We start from the raw sequence: 14,328 nt of genomic DNA on the forward strand, positions 1-14,328 counted from the left end.
TTTTTCCACTGCTTCTCGCTCCTCGTTCCAGAGCTCTCGCGCGGTTTTCGAAGCGTTGCGCGCCTGTCTCGTCCGGTCGGTCGGTTGGTGGGGTAAATTGCCTTGAAAGCGCTTCTTGTCGTCGCTCTTCGTCCAGCGTAATGTGTTTTGAGTCAGCGCTAAATTGTCCAGTCCAGCTGTCCGTCTCCTTTCTTTCTGCTTTTTCCGCTTTTTCAGCTTTCTTGATACCGTACGTACGCAAGTCTGTAGTCGCTCAAAAAAATTGAATCGAAAAGAAGTCTGAAAACCAAGTCGCGGTCTCAAACAAGCCCAAATGCCTTTCATGAGTGTGATCCAGACTTGACAGTGTGCTAGGTATTCGCCGCGACAGGCGAGCGCAAAGACAGGAAAACGAGCTCCGGGTAAGGGCAGCAGCAGCAGCAGCAGCAGGCGGCGCTCCCTCCCCTTCTTATCGACGGCGTGCTGGGCGACTGCGTGTGCTCGTCCGTGTGACGCAGGGCGAGCACCTCACTCCACGTGCCATGGCGCCATATCTGGTCCACACCATCGCGTCGTGTGTGTGCGTACCAAGGCAGCCAGCCCATCGTCTGACCTTGCATGTGTTTGTAGTTGCTGAGGCGTCTTGGATGCGTGTGTGGTTCGGGTCGTTTTTGGGGTGGCGGAAGGAAGGATGGATGGATGGGTGGATTTGAGTTTGGGTGGTGGTGAGCGAAAAAGACAAGGGGGGATGTGGACATCAAGGTGCCTTCTCTCTGAAGTACCCACACCTCTGCCTGTTTACCGTACTCGTGTACATGTACCTTGTTGTCTACATGTCTACGTCATATTACACGGCGTCATGATAGATAGAAAGAAGGGTAAGCCAGAATGCCAAAGATAATACAAAGGAAGATGCTATAATGCTCCAAGGCCGGCCGTATCACGTCAAGCGCGAGTCGAGTCTATATACAGTGTATGTGGGGCGAGTGTGAGTGGTGCAATATGTACAAGTACCTACCCAATCTTCGCGAGCCTACCGGCTCACAGAAATCATCCAGCCGTCATCAAACGCCTTGCCCAGCTCGTCAACGCCGCCCCAAACAACGACGCTCGCGCCCTCGACCTCCGTGCCCCTGGCCGCCGCAAAGCCCGTCCGCCCGCCCATGCCCTTGGCGCCGGTCCCGGACAGCGACAGCGGCCGCTCCCTGACGACGTCGCCGGCGTCGTTGACGTACTGGTACAGCACCTCTGCCCAGAGGCCCTCGCGCGTCTCAAGCTGCGTCTGGCGGCGCGTGGCGTCCTTGAGGCTGGCGCCGCTGCCCGCCGTCGCCGGCAGCTGGTACACCCACATGTCGTCCCAGTAGGCGGGCGGCTCGGCGAGGCCGCGCAGCTCGCGCTCGGCCGCCGTCACGGCGTCTTGGTCTTTGCCGCCGCCCACCAGCAGCAGGTAGTGCCGGCCGTGGCCCGTCGCGTACTCGAGCAGCGACGCGCCCGTGCGGTTCCCGTCGGGCCCTTCGCCCTGCTCGTGCGGCAGCAGCTCCCAGTGCGAGTTTTGTGTACGTGCTGGTGGCCCGCCGGCTTCGGCGAACTTCCACAGCCCGCTCACGTCCAGCGTGCAGAGCTCCGAGGGCACGACGTTGCCGCCGCCGCTGGTGTCGGGCGTCGCGGCCGCTCCGCTCGATCCGCCTATCAGGTACAGCCGTGTCCCAACCATCGCCATGGCGGCGCCGATGCGTGCGGGGCCCGGCGGTGCAGCGAGCGACGTCCACGTCCGCGTGCGAATGTCAAACGTCCACAGGTCGTGAATAGGCGCGCCGCTGGCAATGGGATTGGTGCTCGCGCCGCATGATATGAAGAGCGTGCCCCAGGAGCCAGGGGCCGGCGGTTCGGGGACGTTGAGCGAGGGGTCGGGCGGCTGTTGCGGGAGGCTCGGCGGTTGGCGCGGTGTCGATTCCTTTGGCCTCGGTTCCTCTGTCGATGTGAAGGCGTGGTGGGAGCGCGGCGCTGGCGTTGGCAGAGACGCATTGCTCGGGTGCAGCGCGGTCCAGGTAGACCGAATCGGACTGAAGACCCAGACGACTCCTTCAGCTTCTTGCTCGTCGTCTTCCGACAAGACGCCCCCGTAGATGAAGATGTCGTCGCCGACTACCGACGCGCTGTGTCCTTTGCGCGGTGCGGGGACCGGTCCATCTGCTGCGGCGGGTTTAGCCTTGATCGAGTAGTAGTCTGCTTCCTGGACTCCCGAAGACGGCAGGATGATGACGTGCACGTCGTTGTCGGTAATGAGGCCGTCGGCATCCTCGCCTCCAAAGACGTATGCGCGCCCTTTTATTACGCTGATGCTGTGTCCAGTGCGCGGTAGCGGTGCTCCTTGGATCGGTGCAAAGGTCGCCTTGAAGGTTCGTTCGCCCTTGGCCAGCGATAGCGCGCCTTGGACGAGGTTGCCAGCGGCAGAGAGAAAGTTTGGCATTGCTGGAGGATGTCGAGGAGTTGAGGGATTGAAGCGGAGCGGGGATGGTGAGGAGCGGCGCGGAGGAGCTGTTAAGGCTGACAGTCATGTCAAGGAAGCTAAGTCCGGCTCGGGCCGTGCGTCAAGGCTGCGTCATCCCTGCGGCTTGCGCCTTGGGGACTTGGCGACGTTGGTGTTGACGTTATTGTCACCACCAAGTCGTTCGTGTCTGCTCAAATTGTCGTGTGGTATGAGCAAAACAACCACACGAGATCCAGTTTCTCAGGAGAAGATGCTCAGTCTCTCTAATCCCATCACTCTTCGACATCCAAAATCTTGGTTCTGTCAACACCGGTCCGTGCCGCTTCCCTTGGATTCCGGATCGGCACATGCGCCACGAGGTGTGGATTGTCAACTCACAGCGACAGCGCATCCTTCCATGCTTTTTTTCGTTCTTCTCTTGTCTGCTTGGCCCTTGGCGCCTCCTTTCAATCTTCGCTCCTTGGACAATTTGTGGAAACAAAATCGAGACACTTTAGTCCCTTTCTGTGGATTTTTGGTGGATTCTTATCCCGCCTCTCCACCAAATCCGAATGTTCTTCGTTCCTCTTTTGCTTTCAGATCTAAGGCTCAACTAAGCTTCTATCCGATGCCGCCAAGATCCGTACAGCGCTTGGTCTCTGTCTTCTCTACATGTTTTGGTCTGCGCCACGCCTTGCACCGCCTCGAAACGTGATGTCGTCGTTCGCTCGACCCTCCAATGCGCCAACTTTACGAGTTGCACTGCCAGTCCCGAATCGGTCTCGTTGGGTATCTTCCACTTTCATGGTCTCCGTTAAGAACTCGTGGGGTTCTTGCACCTTAGCCTAATTGTTTTACTTTTCTATCTTAATTGTTCAAGAGTTGGCTCCGTTGCTCAAACGACCTCAAACTTAGCCCAACGACGCAGCCAAAGACTATGGCTGTTGATCATCGTCTCATCTCTACTTGGACCCTGTCTCTGACAACTTGTCAGGTTGTGCTCGTCTTTGTATTTAGTCAATTGTCCGCATGTCAGTCTCATCAAAAATTGCAACACAATATAATTTGTAATTGCGATCCAAATCCGCCACAAGTAAAACAACTTTACCCTGCTTCTATGGCTCAGTTGGTAGAGCGCGGCACTAGTACTGATCACCATCAGTAATGCCGAGGTCCTGAGTTCAAATCTCAGTGGAAGCATTCCCTTTTGCTTTTTACCGGCTTCGCGTAAAGCGCGCGATCTGTTTACTTTTTGCCTCTTTTTCGGCCATGTCTCGACTTGAACCCAGAAGTTAGAGACTTCGACTCAGTTCCGTTCGCCTGCAGAAGAACCAACGCTGCCGTTTGCCAGTTTTCGACTGTGGTCCACTCCGACCGCCGTACAACCGCAGTACTTCCCGTTCTTCCAACGTCGAGCCGCCGTCCCCTCACTCGTTTTGCCTCTTCAAGAACAAGCGCGCAACTTCGCTGGGTCCGGAAATTGTGCCGTCTGAGCGCGTCTTGCGTCTTGTCCCGTCTTCGTCCTCGTGTTGTTTCGTCTTGGGGTTTGCAGAAAATACCGCTCGACTTCAGCCTTGCTTTCAACAGTCGTCGTATGATTCGACGTTCGGAGACATGATGGAGGCAAATTCAAAGTCCCCACGAAATTGACGCGGAGAGGAAAAGCCACAGGCAGGCCGAGTCGGCAGCTTTCGGAATGTTCCTTGTGGTCTTACAGATGGTTCGTCAACTCCGCGTTCACTGGCTGCAATGTCTCGTTCCACACGACATCAGGCGCCCTCGCGCCTGCCAAGGATCGCGCCGCTCTGTACTCGGGAGGTTTAGGGAGTTCCCCGCATTCGATTACCCTTGCTTGGCCAGCTGGAGGAAATGGCGTGTTGTAATGTGAAGGATTCGTCCGCATCAGCCACGTCGGCGGGGGGCGGCGGTGTCGCCAGAATCAGACGGTATGTCAGCCAGCAACGTCAGCAAGTACATTGAACACCGCGCATAGTGTTCCGCATCATTTCTTTCTGTCAAATGTCTTTGAATTTCAGTCTGGGGATGCGTGTTGTCGGGACGTGCGTGGAGTTCGACAAGCTTCTGCCGCGCGGAGCTTCCAAAGGCTTCTCAGAGTCTTGTCGGACAGCCGCCCGGCTTTCCGAAGCAGATTTTCTTCACAAAAGTCGGGCCGTGGACTTTGACCTCGAAACGAGAGCATCCATCACCCGCCCCGCTGCCAAGGTAGTCGGTATGGCCGGTGGCGTGCCCGCTGGAGCTTGGCGAAGTTGAGGGGACTATCGCAGTCCTCGTCTCTAAGGGAAGAATACCACGAGCAAGAGCTGTGGTTCTCGCGGAATTTTCCGAATGTCGGTTCAAGCTACTGCAAACGGACGTGTACGGTAGCGACCGAGCACGCGGGGAAAGCAGACGCGCATTCTTGCCAGTTCTTGGAACCCTCTGGCTGGAGCGAGCCTTACGGATCTGGACGTGCATGTAATCAGGCAAGAGTGGGTCACTGCGCGTGCACAGCAAATCCGGGGGAGCCAAAACCCCGGATCTGGGGTAAACCGCCGAGACCCACACTTTTGCGACTTCATATGGTCAGATTCTATCACGTACGGGCTGCCTTTTGCCTGTATCACGAGGCTTACTGTCGTACGACCGGCCTGGTCAACGTGACTAATTTCTCCCAGCCGGGCCACTGCGACGTCGCGCAGGCGGGCAAATATGTTGAGCTCTGGTGTGGACAGCGCCATCTTTCATGCTTGATGGTAATGAATTATTCAAGAAAGGCAGGTAATACTGCTACATCTGAGGAATCACATTGCTAATCGTTCAAAGAGACCCTTGCCGAACCACCTGCGCAGCGCGGCTACGACCTCAGCAGAGCAGCACCCCTCACTGGCTCATTCGTGCCGCGATACCCCAGATCCAACAACTTGGCACTCCTGATAAGTACACAAGCAAGCCCGGAGCATGACGGCTTGGCTGTCTTGGCCTCGAGCGAATGTGGCATGCCGGACAGAGTCCCACCCCAACCATGCTCAGGGCCAGCACCTCCGCGCAACCTCGCTGAGCCTACATACATTGATATGATGCAACGAGCGGAACGTCGTACGTATAAAACGAAAGGTTCCTGCTCTATCTGCGACTCTCGTTGTCGTTCAAGCTCGAGTTCCTTCCTCAGTCCAGTCCTCCTCTCAGTTCCGCCGACATGTCACAAAACGAACCAGCCGAACCAATAGCCACCGGCGTCTTTGCTGTGGCCAAGCAATCCTTCGGCGACCTCTTCAGGTGGAAGCAACGAGTCCTCGTTACCAATGAATACGGCGAGGAGCGCACCGAGTGGCAGGCCCCTGAGCCGCTACCAAACCCCTTCAGCCTCTTCGCCCAACTCACCCTTCGGAACTGGGTCTTCTACATCGTTGGTTGGGCTGCTTGGACGATAGATGCGTTCGATTTCCACGGTTCTTTTGCTCTCTTTCGGTGGATTTCTCGATTGCTAACATATTTTATAGCTCTCAGCATTCAAACGACGAAGTTGGCCGACTACTATGACCAGTCAAAAACCAACATTACCACGGCCATTACCCTTACATTATTACTTCGATCAGTCGGCGCTGCAGTCTTCGGCCTTGCCGGCGACAGGTTCGGTCGCAAATGGCCAATGGTTTTAAACATGATCATACTGGGCGTGCTCCAGATTGCCACAATCTATTGTGCGACCTTTTCACAGTTTCTCGCAGTGCGCAGTCTGTTTGGTCTCTTTATGGGTGGTGTATATGGCAATGCCGTGGCAATGGCTCTTGAAAATGTCCCGTAAGTCTCATTTCATCCATATTTCTCAAAACTCGTGGGATTTGAATGCTCCCCGCTGGCAACAAAGCTGAATTTCTCCAGTGTCAACGCCCGCGGTATCATGAGTGGCATAGTAAGTCGGAACTACTACCAGGCTCGCGAACCAAAAGGTCTAACGACAATAGATGCAATCCGGGTACTCTGCTGGCTACGTCTTCGCTGCATGCGCCAACCTGGGAGTTGGTGGAGAGACTGACACCTGGAAAACCGTCTTTTGGATTGCAGCCGGTCTCTCCATTGGCATCGGTCTGATTCGCATCGCTTTTCCCGAGTCGAAGCAGTTCCTTGAAGCGAAGGAAGCCCGCAAGGTTGCCGGAGGGAAGAGCGCCAAGGCTCCTTCAGCCTTCTGGCAGGAAACCAAAAACATGCTGGCCAAGGAGTGGAAGATGTGCCTGTACTGCATCCTCCTGATGACGTGGTTCAACTACTACAGCCACACGAGCCAGGACAGCTACACGACATTCATGCTGACGCAGAAGGAGTTGAACAACGCGCAAGCGAGTCGCGCGAGTATCCTCATGAAAGTAGGCGCTTGTGCCGGTGGCACGACAATCGGTTACGCATCGCAATGGTTTGGTCGCCGTCGCGCCATCATTGTCTCTGCTCTCCTCAGCGCCTGCTTGATTCCAGCGTGGATTATGCCCGAGGGCGAGAGGGCCCTCTCCGCGACTGGATTCTTCATTCAGTTCTTCATCCAGGGCGCCTGGGGTGTCATTCCCATCCACTTGAACGAGCTGTCGCCGCCGGCCTTCCGCTCCAGTTTCCCTGGTGCGCCTCAAATACCATCCCCCTCTGGCTTTGATCCAGCTAACAAGTTCTTCAACAGGTATCACGTACCAACTTGGCAACATGATTTCATCCCCGAGCGCGCAAATCGTCAACGCGATCGCCGAGAAGACGTTCGTCACGCTCGACAACGGCGACCGCGTGTCAGCGTACGGCCCGGTCATGGGCGTGGCGACAGCCATCATCGCCCTCGGCATTGCCACCACCGCTGCTTTCGGCCCCGAGAAGCGCGGCAGGAAGTTCGAGGAGGCCAAGGTGGCCGGCGCCGTCGTCGAGCCGGTCAAGGATGTCGAGGAGGGCTTTTACGACAACGAGAAGCCTGTGGAGCAGAGGATTGAGAGGGTCGAGAACAAGGCTTAAGGTAAATGGGTTTGGGAATAAGCTTTGGCATGGTTGGAGGAAGCGAGAGAATCTAGAGGACTGACTGCGATGCATAGCGGGCTCAGGAGTCGTAGATGGAGGCACAGGAGTCTTTCATTATGGTTGGAAGGTGGAAACTCCCGGTCATGAACCAATTGATTACCCTCATTTTGCGACAGTCGCATTTCCTCGACAGGAACGTGATGAATGACCAAGAGCAGGAAGGAGATGTCCAATCGAGCCCCTGTTTGCGATGACAGGAGGAGGCCAGGGAAATCGAAGAGAGGCGAACGAAGCGCAAACGGGGAGCATCCATCAGCTGAAGCAAGCGACTGACTGGAAGCATTCAAGGCACCCTGGCTGGAGCCCTTGGGAGCATTCAAGTGTCTACACAAGACACTCACAGGGAGCATTCAAGCCCCAAAGCATCAAAACAGCACTTGTGTTTGCTACGACTTGTGCTATCTAGCTTCAAACGGTACCCAGTCCATCTGCCAGCATATCTAACCCTCTGAACTGAGCACCCTGGCACTGGTTTATTTCCCAGAATTCCTATCAAGAACAGAAGACTGCAGAGTCAGATTGTGAACGCGGTGCGAGACGTGTCAAGAGCAACGAAAAGACGCTGACCAGAAAATCAGTCGGCGCGAGCGCGAAACGAGCGAGGAGGAGTCTTCGACTTGCAAAAGAAGAGGTAAATTGGAGTTGAGCATCCAGGTCGTGTTGGGTCGCGGGTTCCTCATTTGGAAGTCGCCGCTCAGGCGCCTGCAACTTCAACCTTCCGCCGTCAACCTTCAGCCTCCAACCTTCGAGCTCCTCAATATCAACATTGTGACTCTTCCTCCTCAAGCTCATCTGCACCAAATCTCGACGCGCTGCACCAATCGCCAGCACGCCGCAAGACGAGCTGATACCCGCTCCTTTTCGAGGACGAAGTTGAACGGTCAGTTGGTCCTCCTCGCGGAAGGATCATGATGCTAACATGAGTATACAAAGCCAAGTCTCGCAGACAAACTCGTCGGCGCCCATCTGAAAAAGAGCTTGATCCGTCGGTCGGAAAGCGGTACAGCCATCTCTCAAGATGTCGGCGAACAACCTCCCGCCCTCGGCCTTCATCAGTCCATTCCCACCCCGATTCTGGATATGTGCCGAATGCCTGGTTCCCCGTGCAATTCAGTACCTATCGAAGACCAGCGGCGTCTGTCGCTATTGCGATATCGGCTCGAAGGATACAAGGATTGAGCATAAGTACTGCATTGACGGCGGCCACGATGCGTTTCGCGTCGACTTTTTCGACCCTATTGGCGAAGAGATGGACACTTGCCTGACATGCCAACGTCTGGACTTAGGGCCAGCGAAGAAGAGGGTGGATACGGGAGCTGGCAAAGAATTACCTGGACTTCATGCATCATCCTCGACGACCGAATCCTCTGCGCCAACGAGACGCCGAGCGAAGGCGAAGATGGATGCGAAACGTAACAGCATAGTACCATGCTAAGCCTGTGCACCATCCTACATGATCGGTAGCAATGCTGGTACAGAATTGCGTTTGCCAAGTTTGCCGACGTTACCTACCCCTGCTGCAACTCGGACGTCTTTAGTAAACATTACGAAACAATTCATTGAGGAGTCCAGCAATCCAATGTCCTCCAGGAGACGATCATGAATTTCGGGTCACCCCGTCACCACCTACCATCATACAAAGACAAAGCAGCCTTATTCGGACGAGCAACATGGCTATTCACAGCCAACGACCATCCGGCTGCGAAGAGGTTTCATGCTGAGTATGAAGGAGGTTGTTCTCACATCACTTATTTGCTGTGTGTTGCTGGGTATCATAGGCCGGGGTTGTGGGTGCAACAAACTCTAGCTCCGAGAAGAAGCAGCTCGAGGAAAGACTTTGTCCTTCAGTCTACTATTTCAACAGTGGGATTTAAACCAATGAGAGGCCTGGGAAACAGAGGATGGAGGACATCGAGAATGAGGATTGGGTGAGTGCACGGTAAGATATGGAAAAATGCGGCCGTGGATCAATCGAATACCCTCCTTTCATGACGACCGCCTTTCCTTGCCGTGAAGTCGATGAATGACCAACAGCTTCGGAGGAAGAATACGCAATCAAGGCAGTGGGTGATTGGATGGGGAGCAGACAAAGAGCATTCGTGCGCTTTCGCAGGGGAATGATGGTGAAGATCCAAGCTCTATGGTGCCAGGGTGCTTCAGAGTAAACAAGCATTCTCAAGGCTGGCAATGAGAAGCATTCATGAGCTTGGTATGTCCTTGCAAGCGAGGAGGAACCTCGGACTTGAAAAGAGACGTGACGGGAGCACCGTAAGCGAGACAGATGGAGTTGGGTCGCAGGTTCAGCATATAAATCGCCGCTTCAGCGCCGGTCACTCCTCTCCTCTCCACTCCACTCCACTCCACCCCACTCGAGTGAAGTCACCCCAGACCTCCCTCATCTTCGCGGTCTGAATATCCCTCCTCGAGATCACCTCAAGTCAACCCGGCGTGCTGCAATCTCCAACACACCTCGACGGTAAGTCGATCCTTGCACCACCTCTCCCTCACCCATGTAGCTGACCAGCTGTCTTCTTGACCTCAGGTGGTCCTGTCCCTCGCAGGTACCTTCTGACAGCTTGCTTCATCAACACTGTCGCCTCCGCTGCTGTCTGCTCTTATTGGGTTGCGCAGCCGTCCGACACATCACCCCTGGCCGTGATCTACCAGACCAACAACGATCGTCGAATTCACTATGCTCCAACCCAAAATGAAGGATCTTGAGGAGATGAAGGCCCAGTACGAGGCTCATGGACCTGCATTTGACAAGCCCAATCAGGCTTCGGATTGCGCGAACGTTTCAAACAGCGAGCAGCAGGCGTATGTCGAGGAGGCAAAGGCAACCATCGTTAGTCTCGAGAACCAGCTCAAGGAGGCAAAGGCAATCATCGTCCGTCGTAACAGGCAGCTCGATGCAGGAGAGAGAACCAGCAGCCGTCTCGGAAAGCAGCTCGATGCCGAAGAGGCAACTAACTACAGTCTCAGAAAGCAGCTCCAGAACGAAAAGTCCACCACCATCAGTCTCAAGAGGCAGCTTCAGGATGAAGAGGCAACCAATATTAGTCTCGGAAAGCGGCTCAAGGACGTGAAGGCAGCAAGCATCAGTCTCGAAAAGCAGCTCCAGGACGAAGAGCCAACCACCATTAGTCTTGAGGAGCAGCTTCAGGACGAAGAGGCAACCGACGTCAGTCTCGGAAAGCAGTTCCAGGACGAAAATCCAACCGCCATGAGCCTTGAGGAGCAGCTTCAGGACGAGGAGGCAACCAAAGCCAGTCTCGAAAAGCAGCTCCAGGACGAAAAGTCACCCACCGACAGTCTCGAGAAGCAGGTCCAAGACGTCGCATCTTCCGACGCCACCAGGCCGCAAATCGAACGCGCCCCTCGCCCATTCTGCTTCAACGGCAACTCCATCGACTGGCGCGAGTTCAAGCTGAAAATGCGCTCCAAGATGCAGCTCGACGGCCACCTCTATCCCACCGCCAACGACCGCTGGATGTACGTCATGAGCCAGCTCATGACCCGGCTCAAGGCCGATGCTTTTGACGAATTCTGCTCGTTCTTAAAAGATGGCACTATCAGCATTCCTGACAAGCCTCACGGCGACTTCGAGGACTTGCTCCAGATCCTTGAGAATGTTTTTGACCCCCCGCCCCGCTCGCGCACGGGTGACAGTTCTCGAAGGGCTCGTGGAAGGGGACGCAATTCTCACAGGCGTCCGTACCCTTCCGATGTTTTCTAATTGCCCGCCCATGTGAGAACGCGGAGGGGCGATGACGGCGATCGAAAGGCGAGGGGCTGCACAAAAGGAGCAAAAGAGGTTGTCGAAAGAGACCCAATGCATGCTCTATGGGTCTAGCTGCGGCGGTGGAGGACAGCTTCCAACGAATGACTGTGGCAGCGGCGGAAAGTTCCTTGCCCTCATTTGCGTTGATGAATGGGTGCTCCACCGACACGGCCAAAGGTACCAGGAGACACCATTTCTTTTGCCAGCCACTGTGGGAGGTCCGGTATTGGTGCGTGGCATTTGGCAGGCTTTTGGATTTACACTTTTCTTCACACCCATGGTGGGAGGTCCGGCATTGGTGCGTGGCACTTGACTGGCTTTTGGATTCACACTCTTTTCTTTCCCTTTTTTTTCTTTTCCGTCCAAGACCGACGACAAAATTGGGGCCGGAGAGGGATTACTCGGCCAAAAAAAGGGTGGGGAGTGGACATTCGGTCGAAAGGCTTCTGGATACACACTTCTTCCCTATTCCGTCCAATGTTGACGATAAAATTGGGGTTGGGGAGAGATTACTTGGACAACAAAACGACGGGGAGGGGAAACTTGGTCGAGAACTTGGAAGAGACTTCTTTTGACGATGAGAAGCTTTCGGATCTTGGGCATCCAGAGAGACAGAAGCTAGTGGAAGACGGATTCATCATCTGACAATTGCTTTTCGTGTGCGATACCTCCTTGCAAAATTTGAAACTTGAGTCTCCCCGGATGAAAAGAGTCGCTCGTAGCAGTCTGGCGTCGTGCGTACTTGGAATGTCTACGTTTCTGTTTTGTTCGACCTACACAGCAAGACGTCAAGTCAAGCACACGAGCAAGCAGATATGCAGCTAATTGAGTTGAAAACCCTCAAAAAGCCAGGTGAACGGAGTAACCCACCCAAAACAAAACACCCGTGTATGCTCAAAACCGTTTTTGCAACCCACCATTTCCCATTTCCATTCTACCACCCGTCACTCACATCTCAAGCGTAGCGATTCTGCCTCCAACTTCGCCATCCCTGGCCCACAGACCTTGCGCCACCCTCTCTCGCACCATCTCCAGGTAGCTGGCACGGCCGGGCACCGCGTCATCATCCGCACACTGCTCCAGGCGGCGCATGATTATCTTGAGCGCTTCAAACTTGCGCAGCTGTACCTGGTACGCCGTCGTCTCAGCCTCGCCGCGGCCGCCGACCAGATTCGTGAAGCGGGGCGCCGGGCGCAAAAGGCAGGGCAGGATGGGGTTTCCTGGGCGCAGGATGCAGGCCAGACCGGTGGACGGGAAGTTGGAGGGCACGGGGATTGTGGATGACGCTGAGGTGGACCAGTTGGCTGTTGCGACGGCTTTGACAAAGTCGAGGGCGGCGATGGCGGTTTCCTTGAGCGCCAGGGTCTCGGCGCATTGGGTGATTTCGGAGGCGAAGCCCGAATTGTCGGTGGTGTAGAGGTAATAGAGGATGCGGGCGGCGTTGCTTTCGGCCTCGATGCGTCCAGGAGCGGTTGCGCTCGAGTTGGGAGTAGCAACCGGCGCGGGAAATGTGATTTCTTTAGATGTGTCGGGCCCGTGGAAGACGGTGGCGAGAGTGCGTAGTGCGTCAGCATTGGTGTGGCGATTCAGGGGGACCAACGCAAGAGGTTTTGAATCCCAGAGCGCCTCGGATTCGGGCAAAAGCGTTGCGCGGGGGAGCGATGAGAGGACATGCAAGTCGTGGATGGGAGACTCCCCGTGTGCCCACTGTGTGGTTTTTACTTGGCTCAAGACGTCCATGATCCGGGCGAGGACTCGCTTTCTAATGGGGCCACTTGTTTCGAAATCAGAAGGATAGGTGGATGCGTACTTGGAGAGGTAGTTTGCTGTAGGCCGGTAGAGGTAGGAGACTTCAAATGTTGGGTGAGATTTGGGATCAATGTAGTAGCTAAGAGTGCGTTCGTGAAGGCCAGTAGACTTGAGGTATTCAAGGGCAATGGACTCGTGATGAGATGCAACCGACTTGGAGGGCTGATTGCAAGCCTTGAGCAGGTCTGAGAAGAAGTCCACGAGACTGATGTGCATGAGCACGTCTCCGTCGTAGTCGACAGCATACAACGATATGAAGTCGAGCAGGCCGGTAGACTTGAGACCAAAGCTTTCTTCGACGTCAGGATGGTGCGAGTGGCTAATGGCACACCAGCTCAGGGTGCCAACCTTGGGCAACCACGTCATTAGCCTTGCTTGCGCTACCGTTTTCCGAGATTTACTTGGGGGAGGAATTTGGGAACGAGGGCCTTGGGCGCCGCAAAGGGCAAAGAAGAGACTGTAAACGTCCTTGTCTCCAAAGACACGTTTCCACATGAAGCCGGTGCCATAGCTTGCAGTCGCCTCTGGGCTCGGCACGGTAGCTGTAGGATCGCCATGGCCCATGGAGTTGGCGTCGGGAGCAGAGTCGATCCCGAGGACATCTGCGGGATCCTTGTCGACCTGGAGGAGCTTGAACAGGATGTGACCCGCTCTGTCGGCTACCCCGATATCTTCAGCGGCAAGCCATAGCTGGATGAGACGAGAAACAATGTCTGGGGTGCTGGCGATGAATTCGGCGTGCCTGCTACTAAAGGTGGCCTTTTCCAACAGCGACAAGGCCAGCGTGTGAAAGGGGAGGGCGGCGAGGTCAAGTCCAGCAGCAAAATCGACTGGAGGTCTTATCGATCTAAGAAAGTCAAAGTCATGGCGATCTATGAGTTTGACCAAAAGCTGGATTACGGGCGTTGGGTCCTGCTGGAGCTGCGGGAGAAGGCGGGCAAGTTGCTGAACCAAGCCCTGCGTTTCGGCCGGCTCTATCCTGAACTGGGATGAAAGAAAGGGCTGCAGGGTATCAAAGAGGGTCGTATCCAGAGGATGGGATGGATTCTGCTCGACGTCGTCAAGATGGGCAGGCAAACGCTCGAGAGTGGCCGAGACGAGATCCTGAGAGGCCATTTTGTGCGCGAAGCCAATGCGGTAGCTGCAGCTCCACCCGAGTGCTCTTCCTCAACGCGATGCAAGCTTATAGTCGTGAGTGAGATGGAGATGGATGGTGTGAGATGGGGTGCGGACTTGGGAG

The 14,328-nt window shown here is 55.3% G+C and overlaps 7 protein-coding genes and 1 non-coding gene across 8 annotated transcripts; 6 read left to right on the forward strand and 2 right to left on the reverse strand.

Moving 5' to 3' along the window:
* Nucleotides 1-682: 682 nt before the first annotated feature.
* J3D65DRAFT_631642 (uncharacterized protein) lies at nucleotides 683-2,487 on the reverse strand. Its single transcript, XM_066800927.1, has one exon. The coding sequence runs from the start codon at nucleotides 2,447-2,449 to the stop codon at nucleotides 1,013-1,015; it is 1,437 nt and encodes a 478-aa protein (XP_066652917.1). The 5' UTR covers nucleotides 2,450-2,487; the 3' UTR covers nucleotides 683-1,012.
* A 375-nt stretch (nucleotides 2,488-2,862) lies between these two features.
* J3D65DRAFT_631646 (uncharacterized protein) lies at nucleotides 2,863-3,282 on the forward strand. The gene has a single exon (XM_066800928.1). It carries the CDS (start codon nucleotides 2,868-2,870, stop codon nucleotides 3,162-3,164), a length of 297 nt encoding a protein of 98 aa, XP_066652918.1. The 5' UTR covers nucleotides 2,863-2,867; the 3' UTR covers nucleotides 3,165-3,282.
* Nucleotides 3,283-3,560: 278 nt separating this feature from the next.
* On the forward strand, nucleotides 3,561-3,649 carry J3D65DRAFT_t102. Its single transcript has one exon. It is a non-coding gene; the product is annotated as a tRNA-Thr (tRNA).
* A 1,996-nt stretch (nucleotides 3,650-5,645) lies between these two features.
* On the forward strand, nucleotides 5,646-7,435 carry J3D65DRAFT_646991 (major facilitator superfamily domain-containing protein; the record flags this gene model as incomplete). Its single annotated transcript, XM_066802311.1, has 5 exons — nucleotides 5,646-5,898; nucleotides 5,950-6,250; nucleotides 6,332-6,362; nucleotides 6,415-7,057; nucleotides 7,116-7,435. The coding sequence occupies 5 exons, from the start codon at nucleotides 5,646-5,648 to the stop codon at nucleotides 7,433-7,435; spliced, it is 1,548 nt and encodes a 515-aa protein (XP_066652919.1).
* Nucleotides 7,436-8,516: 1,081 nt separating this feature from the next.
* Nucleotides 8,517-8,933, forward strand: J3D65DRAFT_604929 (uncharacterized protein; the record flags this gene model as incomplete). The annotated part of the gene is made up of 1 exon (XM_066798311.1): nucleotides 8,517-8,933. The coding sequence occupies one exon, from the start codon at nucleotides 8,517-8,519 to the stop codon at nucleotides 8,931-8,933; it is 417 nt and encodes a 138-aa protein (XP_066652920.1).
* An 844-nt stretch (nucleotides 8,934-9,777) lies between these two features.
* Nucleotides 9,778-11,332, forward strand: J3D65DRAFT_460650 (uncharacterized protein). The gene is made up of 2 exons (XM_066796432.1): nucleotides 9,778-9,974; nucleotides 10,041-11,332. The coding sequence occupies exon 2, from the start codon at nucleotides 10,191-10,193 to the stop codon at nucleotides 11,232-11,234; it is 1,044 nt and encodes a 347-aa protein (XP_066652921.1). The 5' UTR covers nucleotides 9,778-9,974; nucleotides 10,041-10,190; the 3' UTR covers nucleotides 11,235-11,332.
* J3D65DRAFT_459977 (uncharacterized protein) lies at nucleotides 11,333-12,076 on the forward strand. Its single transcript, XM_066796430.1, has one exon. The coding sequence runs from the start codon at nucleotides 11,430-11,432 to the stop codon at nucleotides 11,922-11,924; it is 495 nt and encodes a 164-aa protein (XP_066652922.1). The 5' UTR covers nucleotides 11,333-11,429; the 3' UTR covers nucleotides 11,925-12,076.
* Nucleotides 12,077-12,227: 151 nt separating this feature from the next.
* On the reverse strand, nucleotides 12,228-14,204 carry J3D65DRAFT_556616 (uncharacterized protein; the record flags this gene model as incomplete). The annotated part of the gene is made up of 3 exons (XM_066797273.1): nucleotides 12,228-12,971; nucleotides 13,014-13,610; nucleotides 13,689-14,204. The coding sequence occupies 3 exons, from the start codon at nucleotides 14,202-14,204 to the stop codon at nucleotides 12,228-12,230; spliced, it is 1,857 nt and encodes a 618-aa protein (XP_066652923.1).
* Nucleotides 14,205-14,328: the final 124 nt, after the last annotated feature.

The sequence above is a fragment of the Phyllosticta citribraziliensis genome, assembly GCF_038025025.1.
Source record: "Phyllosticta citribraziliensis strain CPC 17464 chromosome Unknown J3D65scaffold_9, whole genome shotgun sequence".
Taxonomy (NCBI): Eukaryota; Fungi; Ascomycota; class Dothideomycetes; order Botryosphaeriales; family Phyllostictaceae; genus Phyllosticta; species Phyllosticta citribraziliensis.

Bases quoted from the DNA above. Each gene is read 5' to 3' on its own strand.
- J3D65DRAFT_631646 (XM_066800928.1), top strand. From the start codon at position 2,868: ATGCTTTTTTTCGTTCTTCTCTTGTCTGCTTGGCCCTTGGCGCCTCCT.
- J3D65DRAFT_459977 (XM_066796430.1), top strand. From the start codon at position 11,430: ATGGGTGCTCCACCGACACGGCCAAAGGTACCAGGAGACACCATTTCT.
- J3D65DRAFT_631642 (XM_066800927.1), bottom strand. From the start codon at position 2,449: ATGCCAAACTTTCTCTCTGCCGCTGGCAACCTCGTCCAAGGCGCGCTA.
- J3D65DRAFT_460650 (XM_066796432.1), top strand. From the start codon at position 10,191: ATGCTCCAACCCAAAATGAAGGATCTTGAGGAGATGAAGGCCCAGTAC.